General features: G+C 34.4%; 2 protein-coding genes across 2 annotated transcripts; one reads left to right on the plus strand and one right to left on the minus strand.

The window, feature by feature from the left end:
* Positions 1–43: 43 nt before the first annotated feature.
* FAD1 (3'-phosphoadenosine 5'-phosphosulfate sulfotransferase) lies at positions 44–2153 on the minus strand. The gene is made up of 3 exons (XM_062916158.1): positions 1355–2153; positions 749–1247; positions 44–687 (listed from the first exon to the last, which is right to left on the minus strand). Exons 1-3 carry the CDS (start codon positions 1960–1962, stop codon positions 508–510), a joined length of 1287 nt encoding a protein of 428 aa, XP_062762181.1. The 5' UTR covers positions 1963–2153; the 3' UTR covers positions 44–507.
* QC763_711660 (uncharacterized protein) lies at positions 2007–2468 on the plus strand (the record flags this gene model as incomplete). Its single annotated transcript, XM_062916159.1, has 2 exons — positions 2007–2263; positions 2324–2468. The coding sequence occupies 2 exons, from the start codon at positions 2007–2009 to the stop codon at positions 2466–2468; spliced, it is 402 nt and encodes a 133-aa protein (XP_062762182.1).
* Between the last annotated feature and the right edge of the window lie 15002 nt (positions 2469–17470).

Below are 17470 nucleotides of genomic sequence, written 5' to 3' on the forward strand. Positions count from 1 at the left end.
GTTCGGCGCAGGGCAGAGGTGGCAGCCCAAAACGAGATCCCTTCCAGTGACATTGAACCCCTGAAACACCCTTTTCCTTTGTCACGTAACGCATTGGTTGATTGTAGTTGACTTATCCTTGTAGCGTCGTGCTCCAAGAGAACGCCAGTCAACAATGCTTGCCCAAGAAAGTTAACTAAGGCAATTCGAAGCCAGTGATGCACAATTGGCTAAAGCTTACGGTTCCCAATGGCACCTATGACATACAGAGTTGCCCCCTCACTTCTCATATATTAGAGAGCCCCAATGACTCCAAAGAGAGGGAGTAGATCGTAATCGGAGGCCATGAACAACTCTGCTACGTCAAATGAACCTTGTGGGGTTGGCAGCGCCAACTGCACCAGACGCTTTGCAACGAACCACCCTTCCAGCCGCCCCCAAACGCCATCTATGCTATTCTATGGTCTATACAATTCGATTCCCACTTTCCGGCCACCCGTATCTACCGCCCTGTTCTCGGAATTTGGCCTATGAGTCTCGGCCAAGGCGCTCCTCGTCATCGTCCCGAAGTTCATACGCTGGCCGGAATTTAGATGCGCCTTCGTCTACAGCCAAGGCGGGATTCGGACGGGTATCAGTGACGCCGCCAAGGGACGTGAAGCCACGGTTGTAAAGATCGCAAAATGGGATATCAAGATGGCGGATAAACTTGATCAATGGTTGTTAGCGTCACTCGTCTGGTGTGCAGGTGACGACGTGCTGAACTTACTGCCCAGATTTCAACATAATGCCAGTCGATCACAGGATGAATGCGCATAAACTGCGGCCAGCCCGCATCAGTGGGGTTGAAGTGCGAGAGAAACTCCCCATGGGGGTCGGTCCGTCTTGTCCCGAGAAATATGGCTCTGATCGCGGGACGGTCCAGTAGATATGCTTCGAGCGCGGGCCGCATTGGTAGCGCATACCGTTTCAGGTCGAGATTGTACTCCTGCGCCGTTCTCTCCACAAACTCCTCGACCTCGGTAAACGGATGACGAGAAACAATGTATATTGACTGGAGGGACTTGTTTGTGTGGAAGCTGTGAGCCGATTCAACGGGTTCCGACGTCGGCGGTTGTGATGGCGGAGTCGGAATCTCGGACGGGGCTGCGACAACACTCCCAGAGGAAGTCGGCGGGCTGGTGCAAGTTGGCAAGCAAGCCAAGATTAAAATCAGAAGCACCAGGCAGTCCTTGCCGCCGTTGTACGAGAGAGAGAGGTGATCGAGCCTACACGGTTGCATCCAAAGACAGGTCAGCGTCATGTCGCAAATGCAGCACATCACAAACGGCACGGCCCCCGCTTCACTCCGGGCAAGAAATGACGCAGCACCTACCCATATTGGCGCAGCGCCTCCTCGATCACGCCAATGGACACCCGAATCTGGCTCTGCACATTGCGCAAGACATTGTCGTTGGTGATGTCCTCGGTAAGGAAGGCATCGATCTTGCCCCGCAGCTCGTAGCAGATATCTGGCAGGGCGCGCTGCGGCGGTTGCGCGACGGGCGCGGGTTCACCTTGCTTCGCAACTCCGTTGGTTCTCGGGATGGCCTGGGAAGCGACGGCGTTGTCGTGTATCATGGCGGTGGTGTTGTTGCTGGCGAATGAGCAAGACATGGCTGGTAAAGTGAAAGTTGGCCCCTGCCAACCTCTGTCAGATGCCAGACCCAACTTCGATGGCCGCCCACCCCCAGCCCAGACATCATGGCAATCTAGAGTAGGTTGGTGGACAGGGGTAAGCGCGGGGCGACAGACCGAAGTTGGCCCGACCGCCCGTTCTCCGTCAGCCGCCCTAACCGTAATTACACGCGCTGTTACGGATCGCTCATTTGGCTGCCGATGCACTAACAGAGGCTGCCGCGGCATCGCAGCAAAGTCAGGGGCCACTAACAAAAACATATCCACCCACTCGGACTGGTCAAGCTCCAGCGAAGAGTTCCACATGAGATGGCTCCAAAACGTCGAGCTGGACACGCATTCATGCCACCATGACCATGACGGCAAAGGACAAACGCATTGCCAGCAGACTCGAGTGCCTTCCCTCGGAACTCATCGAGCCTATCCTGGCCAACCTGACATTCCGAGATATCATTGCACTGTCGATATGTGCCGAAGACAACTGCCAACTAGCCAACGCTCCTGTCATCAGCCCAGCATGGAAGGACATCTGGCCTGTGTATGTGGCTCGGAGATCCGAGTTTCAGACAATCATGTCTCTAATAGTACCCTTGGGCGGCGGGAGCTGGTTAGCTTGATTTCCATTTCTCTCTGCTGTTATTTTTCCACTGTTGCTGATGGAAAATAGGCATGATCCTACAGATGGCGAGCTAGATCTGACTCCGGATATGTTTCGTCGAAGAATGGTACGTGGAAAAGAACTCTATTGTCATTCTTTGCCAGGAACTTTCACTGGAAGAAATAGCGGCGATAGTACCTTGGCTTACCAGTGAACCATTCCCGGATGCCGATGAACTGCGCCGCGAGCTCTACACAGAGATGAAAATGCTGAGATGCGCCTGTAGAGTGGACCCTGGGTCATATTCAACACCACTCGCAACCAAAGGCCAGCAACGTGTTTTTACACGGCCCGGGTGCCGTCATAAGCATACCAACCGACCGATACCGGGAAGATCGCTCCCACAAATAAGGCCTTCATGGATGGATATTCGGCTGATCACACACGGCTCAACGCAGTTAAGGTCCAGCAACTCGTGGCATTGGCCGCTCAATACTCTCGCCACTACACCCGACTCAGGATGTCATTGGCACCGCAATCTCCACGCCAGAATATTAGCCACATTCCACAGCAGCTGCGAGTGGTTGCCGAGTTCATACCTAGGATTCTAGATCTTGATCGTCGCCGTGAGCCAAAAACATCCAAACATGGCCACTGTCGGTTTCGTTACTCGCATGCTTGTCTCATACCTTATGATTGGCGTCTCCGCCTCTGGACCAGGGTTGTAGAAGCCTACCCTTCCTTGCTGGACATCACAGAGAAACCAAGCCCCATCGTTCTTACAATCCAACCTCCGCCCGTCCGCATCTCTCAGTGTCTTCAGATTGCTTTGCAAGGGCTCGACAGGTGCTACGAAAAGCCTACAGTGATGAGCAGTAGACCGTTCACGATGGGAGTCCCAGTCTCACGAACCGAACTAAAAGATGGTGCGTTTGTTCATTTCGCAAGGTCTTGTGGCCTCTCCGAAGAAGATAAGCTGACCGTTTCACAGATGTTCCAGTATTTTCGGTGCACGAAAAGCTGCTTGATTTACATCTTTGTGGGAATGCCCGCTCCATGATCGATAGCCGGGAAATTGAGTGGCTGGATGCGTTCCTCCAAGCAGTTGAGTGGATGAAAGATACGTTCCCGGAGCTTGTTGTGGAGATCATGCGGGACGAGGCTGAGGCATGATGGGCCGTGGCAAAAAAGGAACTGGTTGATGATATTTGGAGTGATCGTCCCGTTTTGCCATGTCGAATCATCTGTTCCCGTGTAGCTAAGTTGTGATGCGGGCTTCAATGGACTGTCACTACGCCTTCTTTGCTGTGCGTGTGTATCTTTGCTTGGCCTTGAGCCATGACTTGCACGTGATGAACAGGTAAGGTATCTAGCCCTGATATGGTCTATCAAAAATTACAGGGCTTCATAAAGCAAGAGAGGACTATTTTTGGCGCCATTTATATGTTTAACTACAGTTCAAGAGGTGAGTCATCTTCAAGGGCCAGTCACTAAGTTGCATAACCTGTTGACGATCGTCGAAAACTCGTTGCCTGTGTTTCAAGGCCTATTCAAGAGGTCCAAGTAGAAAGGCATATATTGGATAGCTGTTTGGAGTTCGGTGGAGAGCACCAAGAAGACTAAAATAATAGCCTACATAGGTACCTGTGTACATTGAATGGCCCTTTTCACTTTGTACCGCGGAGGGTATTGTTTCAGGGGATTATCCAAACAAAGTTTAATTATACAGCAGGGCATGCAAGCTTCACTTTCCAAATACATCCTTCACCTTTGTGTGTCAACATCGACCTCCACTGCGCCATAATGTTTCAGAAATCACTTCCAGACAGGCGTCCCTTCCACTCCCCGATTGCAACTGGCCACAACACCTTCCCGGCGCCATCCTCCACGCCGTCCATTTCGGGTGCAGCAGACATGTACCCTGGATCTGTATTCACCACCAGGCTTTGTCTTCCACATGATAGAAGCTTCTGGTTGGGCGATCATGTTGATGGCAGCTTTCGTCATGTTGGTATGAACGTATGCCCCATTCTTAGCTGCATGTTTGGTTTCATTTTCAAAGACTCCCTCCAGGGATGAAACAGTGATAGTGTATCCAAGCGGTCTGAGGTCCTTGCCTCCTTGCGTACTCTTGTCAATGCCAGCTCGCATTGGCTGACCTAGCCTTTCCCGTTTGCTTTGACCTAGCGCTGGACCACATTTAGTGTCTCCGTGAGCTTCATTGGAGGGTCGCGGGGATAAATCAAGATGCATGGTAGATCCCATGACAGGAAATAACTCCCTGTAGAGGATAAGAGGCACAAAAGCGTTGGCCTAGTGCAACGACACCACGTCTTTATATAGTATTTCGGAGAGAGTCTGGACAGAGGACGATTCAAAGTAAGGATATCCCAACTCTATACGATGATCAGCTTTAACACCATCAAAGAGCACCACGTTGTATTGCTGAGAAGAGGCCTCATACAGGCCGGAATCAGGGTCGACAATCATAAGACGATATAGCCACTACTCGAAATCTGGTGCTTAAGAGTATCACAACGGTGCATGATTGTGGTATCTTGTGGTAGTTAGCCTAGATTGACACGAGCACGGGTGCCAAGGGCGGTTTTTCCGCTCAGTTGGAGCGACCCGGGAAGTGAGTGAGCTGAGTCGGCATAGCTGAAGACACCGCATGGTCGACACATTAATTTGTATACCAACTCGGAGGTGAGGGTCGTGGAGTAAGTATTTGCATACATAACAGAGACGAGAGCGGCTTGGGAGTCAGCAGCTGATATGCCACTGGACCTCATCCCGCCAGTTACAAGGTGACAGTTCGGCAGGTCTCGATCCATCAGCTTGGAGACTCGACTAATGAAATGGCAGCTCATGACTAATTGTCAGTTTAAGGGTCTTCGAAGCACGATAAGATAGGAGCTTAGTATAGAAGAGGGTGTGTAAATAATAATGAATTAAAAAGAATCACTGTAAAGTAGAAACTGTATATGGACACATTCTTTGTTCAGTATTCAAATATTACACTTTATAGGTGTTAGGGTTATATATAGCTTTATTAACTAAATCTCTTACTACATTACTGTTTCTATATTTATAATCAAGGTCCTAGTCGTTAAACCCCAAATTATTAACCCTTTGATATTCAGGTTCTTGATAATCCTTTAATAATAATAACTAGATAAAAAAAGAAAAGCTAGCGCCTGGCGTTAAATAGGTAAATAATAGCGTTATTTAATATTAAAGCAGTAAGGTTAATATATATACTAAGAGACTGAAATAACTCTATATCTCCATTTGTAGGGATCTAGCTAACTAGGTCTCTAAAAGTCAAGGGCTTTTTTATACGAGTTAAAGTAGAAAATCTAGGGTATAAAATATCTATAATAATTCGAGTAAAAAAAACCCCCAAAAAACCAAAAAAAACTACAGAAAACTTTATATATATAAAATATAATGCTTTAGGAGTAGCCTTACCTACTATTGTAACGAACCTCTATCCAAACCTCTAAAAGGGACACTAGTTAAAGGCACTTCTAAATAATCTTGGTCCGGTATAGCTAAACAGTGTATAATAATAGCTTATCTCTATTACAATAGTTTAAATACTAACGATTATAACTTATATTATATACTGCGGAACTATCTATCTACACTAGGCAGTTCCTCCGTATATATAGTCCTTATGCTAAGCCGTAATTAATCTTTTAAGGCTACTAATCCTCTACTTAGTTTGCTTAGTACTCTACTTACACTAATTACTCCTATTTAGTTTGCTTAGTGCCCTAATCGCACTAATTACTTATCCTTTACTATAATTAGCTCCTTTATATATTTTCCTAATTAGCCCCTATTCCCGTAACCCTATAATTATCCTGCATTAAAGTTATAATACGATACTCCCCTTTTTAGGCTAACGCCCTAATAGCCTAGCTCGCCTATCTCTCTTATCGATAACCTTAAGTAAGTTTTTCCTCCCTTATTACTATCCTTCCGTAATATTTAACTGCGTTAAGAAATCTACGCCGAAAGGTCCTTTAAATACCTTTCGCCGCTACCTCTATTTTTAATAATAAAATGCTTCTTTATTCCTCCTGCGAGGCCCTTAATATCCCCGATTACCGCGTTTCCGAGCGCTCCTCCAAATGCAATTATTATATACGCTTAGGTCGCTCCGATTACGATATTTTAGGTTTTACTCCTGCGATAATAACTTCTTTACGTTATTAGAAAAAGAAATTAGACGCCGACGAGCGATAAGCTTATATAGTTATACTTTAGGCTACTTCGAAACTTTTATAGGTAGATACTTAGCGCCGTATTTTAATTATTAAATTCCGTTACCTAGCCGCTTACGAGGAACAAGTAATTAAGGATTTAAAGCGGGAAGAAATATAGGCTTTCCCCGCCGCTAATCCTCCTTTAGCCTTTTCCTTTAATTAGGCCTTTAATATATTAGACTGGTCTAGCCAGTCCTTACCGGATAACCTATCTTTTAATCCTAGCGTTACCGGTCCCTTTTTCCTTACTACGTTAAATACCGCTAGTAGTGCGCCTTTTACTTCCTAAAGTATTTAAAGCGTATAATACTATTTATATTTTGCTTCCTTTATACTTTCTAACTTTATAGTATAGTATATAGTACGTCGGTTATTATATCGAAGGTACGGATTTAATTCCCGTCGAAGTTCCCCTAACTCTATATTATAGCTATTTAACTATAACTTAGGGCTAAGTCTTTTTACTTATTTAGGTTTTAATCGGTCCAGATATTATTAATAAATTTTTTTTTATTTATTTAGGTAATTAAAATATACTTATAGTTCCTACGAATTATTTATAGTTAAATATCCTAACTAATTAATTAAATACTTTAATTAACCTTTATTAAACCGTAAATTTAATATCTTTTTTATATTATATTTTTTTCTTCGTCCTCCGCTACTATTATATATTAGCTTTACTTATATATAGTATAGGTTTTAAAAGTAAAATATAAAAGATATATAACCGTAAACGTTTTATATTAGGTAGCTCTAATTCGAATGCTGTTTTCGATATTTTCCTTTTAACTTTAAATAGTCCTACTCTCCTATAGTCTAGCTTTTTATTAAGTCTTTTAATATATGATTACGTATAAAAAGGAATATTATAGTATTTCCATATCCTTTCCTTTATAAACTTTAGTTCTTACTTAAACTTATTATAAAGTATATATATCTTATTTACCTTAACTCTAACCTTAGGTATTTTAACCGTAGGTCCTTATTATAGGTTTACTTTATAACCGAAATTCGCGAAAAACGGTATAGCTTTAGTCGTCTTACTTAGTAATATATTATATATTAGCTATACCGTAAATAATAGTTTAACTTAATCGTTTTACTCGAAATTAATATAATTCCGTAAATATTATTTTACGATCTAATTAAGCCGTTCCGTTTAACCGTCCGTTTAAAAGTAATAAACTAAAAACACTTTACTTATTATCCTTAGCCTTATTATTAACGCTCTTTAAAACTTCGATATAAATTTAATATCGCGGTCCTTAATAAACTCTTTTAATTATATATATATTAATATAATATACCGTAATACTATATTCGTTAGTTTATTTTACCGACTAAGTTTTTTTATAAAATAAAAAATATATTTATTTAATAAGCCTATCGATTACCGTTAATATATTATTATATTTAACGTCGGTTACCGTATTTATAGACTTTAGTAATTTAATAATAAAGTTTATTATAATTAAACTCTATAGCCGTTTTACTACCGGTAGTAGTTCTAGAAATCTATAGGGTTTATACTTCGTAATCTTTATTCTCTCGTACGTATAGTATAACTAAATAGTTTCTTTAACGTTATCCTTAATCCTTAATTAATTAAAATATTATTTAATTTTTTTTATAATTTTAGTAATACCTATATATCCTCCGAGCTTTAATACGTAAATCTTTATTATTAATACTATCCTATTACTTAGCTTTACGTACGTTTAATTCTTATATTATAGTCTTTCCTAACTATTTTTTTTAAATACTTTATAACTTCAATTTTTCTTATTAATATTACTTTATAATATCGTTATTTAACTTCCTTTACTATCTATTAAAAATAATTTTTTTATAATATATTATATAATACTTTATTTATAGTTATAGTAAATATTTAAAAATATTATTTAACGCCTCTTTAAATAATAATAATAACTCCCTAAATATATCCTTATAGTAGTCGGTTCGCCGGCTAAGTACGTTTGCTTTAGCGTTCTCCGAACCCTTCTTATAGTTAATTTCAAAATTAAATTCCGAAAGAAACTTTAATTATTATATTTACCGTACGTTAAAGACTTTTATAATAATAAAGTACCGTAGATTTTTATAATCTATATAAACCTATATTTAATACTTAGTACCGCTAAAATATAACTTTTATTCCTCGAACGTTTCGATAATAGTAAGTAGTTTTTTATTATAAATTAAATAATTTTAATATACTTTCTTAAGCTTTTTCGAAAAAAAAGTTACTGGATATAGCTTACCGTCGTTATTTCGTTACCTTAATTATTTACCGATCGTATAGTTTACTATATCCGTCTCGACCTTAAATAGTCGATTAGGGTCTAGCAATTTAAATACCGGATCCTTTAAAATAACTTTTTTTAGCTTCTAGAAAACTTATTTTTCTTCCTACCTTTACCGGATCTTCACGTCCTTCTTAATTAAATAATTAAATAGCTTTATAATACTTATATAGCCCCGAATAAATATCCGATAGAAGTTTATAAATCTTAAAAATTCTTTAATATATATTTATAATTATAACGTAGATTAATCCTTAATTACCGTAATTTTCCCCGGTTCTATACGAACCTTACTTGACGATATTAAATATCCTAAATATACTATTTTCTATACGTAAAACTTACTTTTCTCTTTATTGATTCAAAGTCCGGCTCCGTATAGCGCGTCGAGTATTTTTCGTATATACCGCTTATACTTTTTTAAAGTACATAAATAAATAAAAACGTTATCGAGATAATATATTATTATTTTATCGAGGTACTTCTATATTATATAGTTAACGAAAGATTAGAATATCGCGAGGGTATTAATTAACTTAAATAATATTACGAAATACTCGAAATAACTATAGGGTATACGAAATATTATTTTTTATTTATCTTTTTCTTTAATTTATATATAGGCGCACCCGATAGGTTATATTTAAATATATAAAGTATTGCGCCCTTATTAATTAACTTTATAACCTAAATATTAATAGTAATAAATAATTATTTTTTACTGTCTCGTTATTTAGTTAATAATAGTTTATATATAGACGTAAGTTATTATCTTTTTTCGGTACGAAAAATATAGGTATTTTATTAGTAATATAGACTCCTTAATATATTCTCTTTTTAAATTTTCGTTTAAGTATTTCCGTAACTTTTTATTTTATTTATCGTTAATATAATAGACTTTTAATAGCCGTAGCTTAGCTTTTTCTTTTAACTTAATTTTATAGTCCTATGGTCCTCGCTTTAAAAGCCCCTCTAAATACTTAGCCGTAAAGGCTAGGTATCCTCGATATTCTACCGGTACCGCCTTTTTCCTACCTTTCTCTACGTTATTATAGTAAGTATATTTATTAACCTCCGATATCTTTATTAACGTCGTTAACCCTATTTCTTCGATCTTACCGCTTATATCGATAGAATATACCATTACTTTTTATATTTTTTACGGTAGTACCGCGGAGGGTATTTATCCGGCACTTTATTCCGTATATATTTCTAATCTTCTATCGTTAGTTAAATACTTTTAAGGTTTTTTTAATCGTAACTCGCTATTATCCCTTTAATCGATATTTAAATTATAGTCTTTATACTATAATTGCTTTAGGATTATATCCTTCGAGGGTCTTATATTTATAATATCGAATATAATTAATATTATTTTTCTTTCGACTATAATATTTAGGGGTAGTGTTTCCCTATAGACCTTTTGTGTAGGAAATAATTTTTATATAACGATCTATTCCTTTTTTTTTTATAGTATATAGGCCTAATATATAAACTTTAGTAAAATTAAGTTTATTTTTATACTACCGTAAAGGTATTTATTTTTTTTATTTTCTTTTTATATAATAGCGACCTCGCTAACGAGCGTTAAATCGTTATCCTATACCTTCGCCTTACGCTAATACTTTTAAAAATACTATTTATAGTCCATTAGAGGTTAACGGCCTCCGCGAAGGGCCGTAAATCGTTTTTTAAACGGTTATATCGTTTAAAAATATCCTTTTATTTTAAGTTATTTAATAATACGAAAATTTTTAACTATACTTGCTTAGCTTCCTTTTATTTTCCGTTTTTAATATTCTTTTAGATTTACGTTCGATAGCCGTTTTTTTATTTAATCTTAAATATTTTAGCTTAATAATATCGCTTAACCTTTTCTCGTAAATATATAATGTAATCTAGGCGTAAATACTATTTTAATTTTTTTTTTACGAGCGTATATTATTATTTATATTTTAACCGTTTATATATTCGACGTAATACCTTATATACTTTAGTGCGATTTATATAACTTAAAGGCTATCTTTTAGTTTAACCGGGTCTTAAACCTTTTATAAAATATAATTATTTAGGTCCTTTTATTAAGTCTTTTCCTATCGGGCTATAGTCTTTTTAATTAATTATAATTTACCCTTTTTACTTACCTTACGTACCGGCTAATAGCTATATAGTAACTTATTTTAATAGTACTCTATATATCTATATATAATATACTAAAATTAAAAAACTTTCCGATACTCCGGATACTTAAAGTAAAGTTATACTATATCTCCCTTATAGGGTATATACTATATAGGTACTAAAATATCCTTTAATAACTTCGCGAGCTCGATACTAACGACCTTCTTATTTTTCCAGTACTTTTCTTAGCTTTTATATAAGAGCTTTATAGGCTATATTATATTTTATAAAATAGTAATTCCGTACTTACCGTATTACCTTTCTAATATCGTTTACTTAATAGGTTCTTACGCGAGACTATCGTCCTTAGCGATTTCTATAGTAATTTTTATAGCGATTTATATTAGTTAATCCCGTAATATTAATATTTAAAGATCTTTTTCTTTATATTTTACCTTTAGCCTTTTTAATACTTCTTTAACTTCCTAAAACTCTATATCTTTTTATCCGGTATACTAATTAAAGTTTTTTTTGGATTTTACCGCTCTGCTTTATTAATATCCGATAGTTATTACCTCTATAACCCTCGGTCCCTTCGATATAGTAATTAATACGATCTTCTTTTTCCATCCGAGCCGTTTAAGTACCCTATAATTCTTTTTAAAATATTCTACTTTACCGTAATTAAAATACTTAAAGTTATTTCTACCTTAGCCCCGGCCTTACAGCCTTTACTACTATATAGTATTAACGTTTATTAGTCCTAAATATATAATACCGGAGTAGATAATGCTAAGATATTTCCGCTTACGTTTATCGTTAGGACAGTTATTATTAAAGTATCCTTTATAGTTATTATTATAGATACCTTTACCGTAGCTTCTCTTTTCCGTACGACGTTCGAATTACTAATTATCGATCCGTATAACAATAGTAATATACTTATCGATAGTATCGGGCCTCGATTCCTTATATAATTTATCTTTTACTTCTTCTTTAAGGTTATAGTAAAAGAGTTATATTAACCCTGTATTATTAATAGTATTACGTAGGCTATCGATTTTAAATTAAGCCGCGTAGTTTACCGCTAAATATATTTAGTATAAGCTTAAAAGCTTCTTTTACGCGCGCCTTGCCTTATCGTACTCCTTAAATACCTTCTTAAGCTTAGCCTTAAAGGTACGGTAGCTCTCGAAGTATTTTACGGTAATCTTTTTTTAATCTTCCGGCTCCTACTCATAATAGTTATCGAGGATAGGCTCGAATTACGTAAGAGCTTTATCTTTAAGCTTAGTAGCCGCGAAAATTATTTTCGACTTTTCGTTAGTAAATTAGTTTAAATATTAATGAAAATAGGTTTTAAGCTAGATTAAGAACTCTTTAAGCTCTGCTTTTTTTCCTTTATAGCGCTCCGGTACCGGGAACTTAATAGTCGACTTAAACGTAATCGAGATAGCGAATATCTATTTCCGGGTTTACTAAGCCTCGTCCTCGAGTTTTTTAAGACGCTTAATAACCTGCTTTACGGTAAAGGATATATGCCTAATGGAAGGTCCCTCGGCGCTTAGGCTAGGTAGGACGCCTCCTATCTAAACGTTTTTAACTCCGGCTATAGTGGTAAAAGAACGCCTTTAACTTATCCGTAATAGAGTTAAAGTAAATACGCAACGTATGACGAACCTCTATCTAGAACCTCTAAAAGGGATATTAGTTAAAGGCACTTCTAAATAATCCTGGTCCGGTATAGCTAAATAGTATATCATAATGGCTTATCTCTATTATAATAGTCTAAATACCAACAATTATAATTTGTAATGTATACGGCGGAACTATTTATCTATACTAGCTAGTTCCTCCGTATATATAGTCCTTATACTAAGCAGTGATTAGTCTTCTAAGGCCACTAATCCTCTGCTTAGTCTGCTTAGTACCCTGCTTACACTGATTACTCCTGCTCAGTCTACTTAGTGCCCTGATCACACTGATCACTCCTGCTCAGTCTGCTCAGTGCCCTAATCGCACTGATTACTCCTGCTTAGTCTGCTTAGTGCCCTAATCGCACTATCACTCGTCTTTTACTGTAATTAGCTTCCCTATACGTTCTCCTAATTAGCCCCTATTCCCGTAGCCCCACAACCGTCCTGCACCAGGGTTGTGATAACTATATTAAAATAAAAAAAACTAAGCTTAAGCACGGGATGTTTATAAAGCTTTAAGCAAAGATAACGTTTTTTTAATATTTGCTAAACGATACCGAAAAATCTATCCCCGCATTATTTAAAACTAATAGAATATAATAGGTCACCGAATTAGTATCAAAGAAGTATAATAACTTAACAAAATAAATATTGAAGAGATAAAATAATATACCTTTAATCTTTCTGTATTCCAAATTTTGACTTATAAAATAAGAAATTAATCCCTATAACTCGGCTCTTACTTTAAAATTCTCTAATATTACTTAAAAACATAATAACTAAAACCAAATTAAATATAATTACATTCATAATTTTTAATTCGGCTTTATAGAGTAAATCAAGATTTATTTGTAAATGAAACTAATTTTTAAAAATTTGAAACTTAATAACTATAACCTAAACTACAATTAATAAAAACCAAATCGAATATTTTATTAGTAAATTACAATATAAGAAATTATAGAGTTAATTTAACTAAGTATAAAGGAAGGTAATTTAAGTAAAGGAAGGTAATAAAAAATGTTAGAATAGTATAAAAAGGATAGGTAAAAATTTCGTTAATTTTATTAGTAAAGGTTGCTAAAAATATTTAAAAAGTTAGTACGTAAATATATTTACAACTCTAATAAACCCTGCCTAACGGAGGGACCGCCTATTATGAGGACCTAACTAGCTAGCTCCCAATGTAAAATGTTGATATATTATTTTTCTAATTAGTTTTATTACCTTCATAATTAACTAATTATACTTTTTTCTACTCATCTTATACTATTTTCAAACTAGCTTTTTACTTTTACTTTAATCAACAGTATAAGTTGTACATTTAACTTAATTATTTTATTTATTTAAATATTTTAAACTATACAATAGTATTATGGAAATCTTGAAAAGAACCTGCTAATAGTTTCCATTTAATTATTAATTTATACCAAAATATATTAGCATTAAAGATTCTAATTTAAATTTTCATGAAAAATAAGAAGTTAAAAGATATTTTAATTCAAAATATTCATTTAATAATTATGAAAAATTAGCTTTTTCAAAGTAAAAGTAATATAACCTTTATAGTGTCGAGATTGTTTAGAATTGATGATAAAATAGAAATAAATATGCGATTTAATATAGTATAATCTTTAATTTAGTAGAATTTAATTTTATGATTAGTAGTAAGATTTTTTGATATTTAGTAGAAAGTAATATTATATTAATATTATGTCACAGACCAACCATATAGCAAGGCAGAGTGGAGACTGCAGCGGGTCGTAGGGAACCAATCAAGTAAGATACAAGGGCGGGGCTGCAGGACAAGCGGGGCGGTCACGTCTTGGCAGAGCTGAGCCGGCTCAGTAGGCTCAGCAACTGAGCGTGGTGAGCTAGGTTGGATCACCACCGTTTACTACTGAGCTATGGTGAGCCAGGTACGGAGGTACCTGGTGGATTAAAATCTATATATACGGAGGAATTGGCTAGTGTAAATAAATACTTCCGCAGTGTATAATAATTCTAAATTATAGTCGTTAGTATCTAAACAATTGTAATTAAAATAATCTATTATTATATACTATCTAGCTATACTGAACTAAGATTGTTTAGAAGTGCCTTCAATTAGTATCCCTTTTAGAGGTTCTAGATAGGGGTTCGTTATACGTTATACACTTACTTTAACTCCATTAAGGATAAATTAAAAGCGTTTTTTTACTACTATAGCCGGACCTAAAAACGTTTAAATATAAAGCGTCCCGCTTAGCTTAAGTAGCGAGGGACCATCTACTAGCACTAGACCTATACTCTTTACCGTAAAGTAAGTTATTAAATATTTTAAAAAATTTAAAGATAAAGTGTAATAAATCCGGAATTCGATTTTCGCTATTTCCATTATATTAATCTAAAACCCATAACTTACGTAATATCACGAACGATGAAAGATTAATATAGTTCTTCTATAATAGCCTTTAAAAAAAGGTAAAAAATAAATTATATGAAGAGTCGAGGTCCGATATTATCGATAATCGGTAGTTCTAGCGTTATATAAAAAAATAATAATAATCGGGGTTATTACGATAATTATACTGAGGAATACTTTTATAATAATTATATTATATGATAATAAAGGCTGTAAAACTAGGGCTAAAGTAAAAATAACTTTAAGTATTTTAATTATAGTAGAGTAAAATACCTCAAAAAGGACTAAAAAGCACTTAAGCGACTCAGATAAAGAAAAGAAATTGTATTAATTATTATATTAAAAGGACCGAGGGTTATAAAGATCGTAATTACCGGGTGTTAATAAAGCAAAACGGTAAACTTCGAGGAAGATTTTGATTAATACGTTAAATAAAAGGAAATAGAGTTCTAAGAGCTACGGGAAATAGTAGAAAGGCTGAAAGCGAAACAAAAAAAAGAGATCTTTAAACATAGGTATTTTAGGATAAAGTAGTACAAGTTACTACAGAAATTACGATAGAGGTCGTTAAAGATAATAACCTTATGTAATAGAAGAAACCTTTCTAATAAACGATATTAAAAAAGTAGTATAGTAAATATAACATTATTATTTCGTAAAAAGTATAGCCTATAAAAGTTTAGAAAAATATTTAAAAGGTAAGAAAGTTATTGATATTAAATTCGCGAAGCTATTAAAAAATATATTTATACTTATACGGTATATACCTTATAAAGGAAATATAATATAATTTTATTTTAAGTATCCGGAATATTAGAAAGTATTTTATTTTTTAATATCATATATATGAATATATAAAGTACTATTAAAGTAAAATACTATGCGGTTCCTAACCGGTACGTAAGGTAAGTAAAGATAATGAGCTATCGTTAATTAGGAGGATAATGGTAAAGTAAAAGAAAGCCTAAGAGGAACTAAACGATTATATTCTCCAGAACGTTTAAGGCCCAGTTAAATTGAAAAATAGCTTCTAAATAATATAGTTTACTTTAAAATATATAAATTACTATTTCAAATTTATAGAGGTTAAAAGAATAAATTATATTATAGTTTCTTAACAAAAACCGGTATTAAAATATTACTTAAACATAAACTATATAATATATTTATGAAAAAAAAACTAAGTAATATTATTAAGTAAAAGTACTTAAGTAAACGATTAAATAAACGAACTATTATTAAGTATAAATATAATAGATATTAAGAAAATAAAAGACGGAAATTAAAAGGAAGTTAAACGGAAATAATTAAAAGACTTTATATTATTAAATAACTTAAAGTAAAAAAACGGTTTTAAGTAATATAATTGCTTAAAAAAATTGCGGCCTTTCGCGAGGGCCGGTAACCTCTAACGGACTATAACTAGTATTTTTATAAATGTTATTACAAAACGAAAGTATAAAGTAACAACCGGAAACTTATTAGCGAAGTGGCTACTATATTAAAAAATTTAAAAAGATTAATACTTATAAATTATGGAATATTAATATTTTTTTTAAGTAATAATATTAGTAAATAGAAATATAAAGATAAATTTAATCTCGCTATAGTTCGTCTATTAAACTGAAATATTATAAAAGAAAAAAAATGAATGCATCGTAATATCAAGATTACTTTTAACGTACAAAGTATATAAATCAATAATATTTCTCAAATATTATAATTAAAGGAAAGAAATTTTAATTATATTTAATAATATAAATATAAGACTTATAAAAGATAAAACCTTAAGGTAATTTTATTATAAAAAGTATTACTTAAATATTAATTAGAAGGATAATAACTATTTATAATTAAGAAAAGTTTAAAGGTATTTAATTAATAATAGAATATTAAAAATAAATATTAAATAAAATATAAATTATATACCCTCGATAATACTCCTGTAAAGAGATTAAAAAGTAATAATATAGTTTATCGATATAAATAATAAGATAGAAAAAGTAACCTTAATAATATTAAGGGAAATATCGGAGGTTAATAAACATACTTATTATAATAATACAGAAAATGTTAAGAAAAAAGTAATATTACTATAATATTAAAGATACATAACTTTTATGGCTAAGTATTTAGAGAGACTTTTGAAGTCAGGACTATAGAATTACATAATTAAGTTAAAAGAAAGAGTTAAATTACCGCTATTTACGATTTATTATATTAATATTAAGTAGAGTAAGAGTTACGGAAACATTTAAATAAAAGTATTTTAAAAAGATATATTAGGGAGGGAGTCTATATTACTAATAGAATACCCGATATTTACTGTACCGAAAACCGACGGTAGTTTATACTTATATATAAGTTATTATTAACTAAATAATGAAATGGTAAAAAATAATAATTTTTTA

Source organism: Podospora pseudopauciseta (genome assembly GCF_035222475.1).
Source record: "Podospora pseudopauciseta strain CBS 411.78 chromosome 7 map unlocalized CBS411.78m_7, whole genome shotgun sequence".
In the NCBI taxonomy this organism is placed as follows: domain Eukaryota; kingdom Fungi; phylum Ascomycota; class Sordariomycetes; order Sordariales; family Podosporaceae; genus Podospora; species Podospora pseudopauciseta.

Coding starts and splice junctions, on each gene's coding strand:
- FAD1 (XM_062916158.1), bottom strand. CDS start 1,962: ATGTGGAACTCTTCGCTGGAGCTTGACCAGTCCGAGTGGGTGGATATG. Junction 1,248..1,354: donor GAGGCGCTGCGCCAATATGG/GTAGGTGCTGCG, acceptor GCAACCGTGTAG/GCTCGATCACCTCTCTCTCT. Junction 688..748: donor ATTATGTTGAAATCTGGGCA/GTAAGTTCAGCA, acceptor CCATTGATCAAG/TTTATCCGCCATCTTGATAT.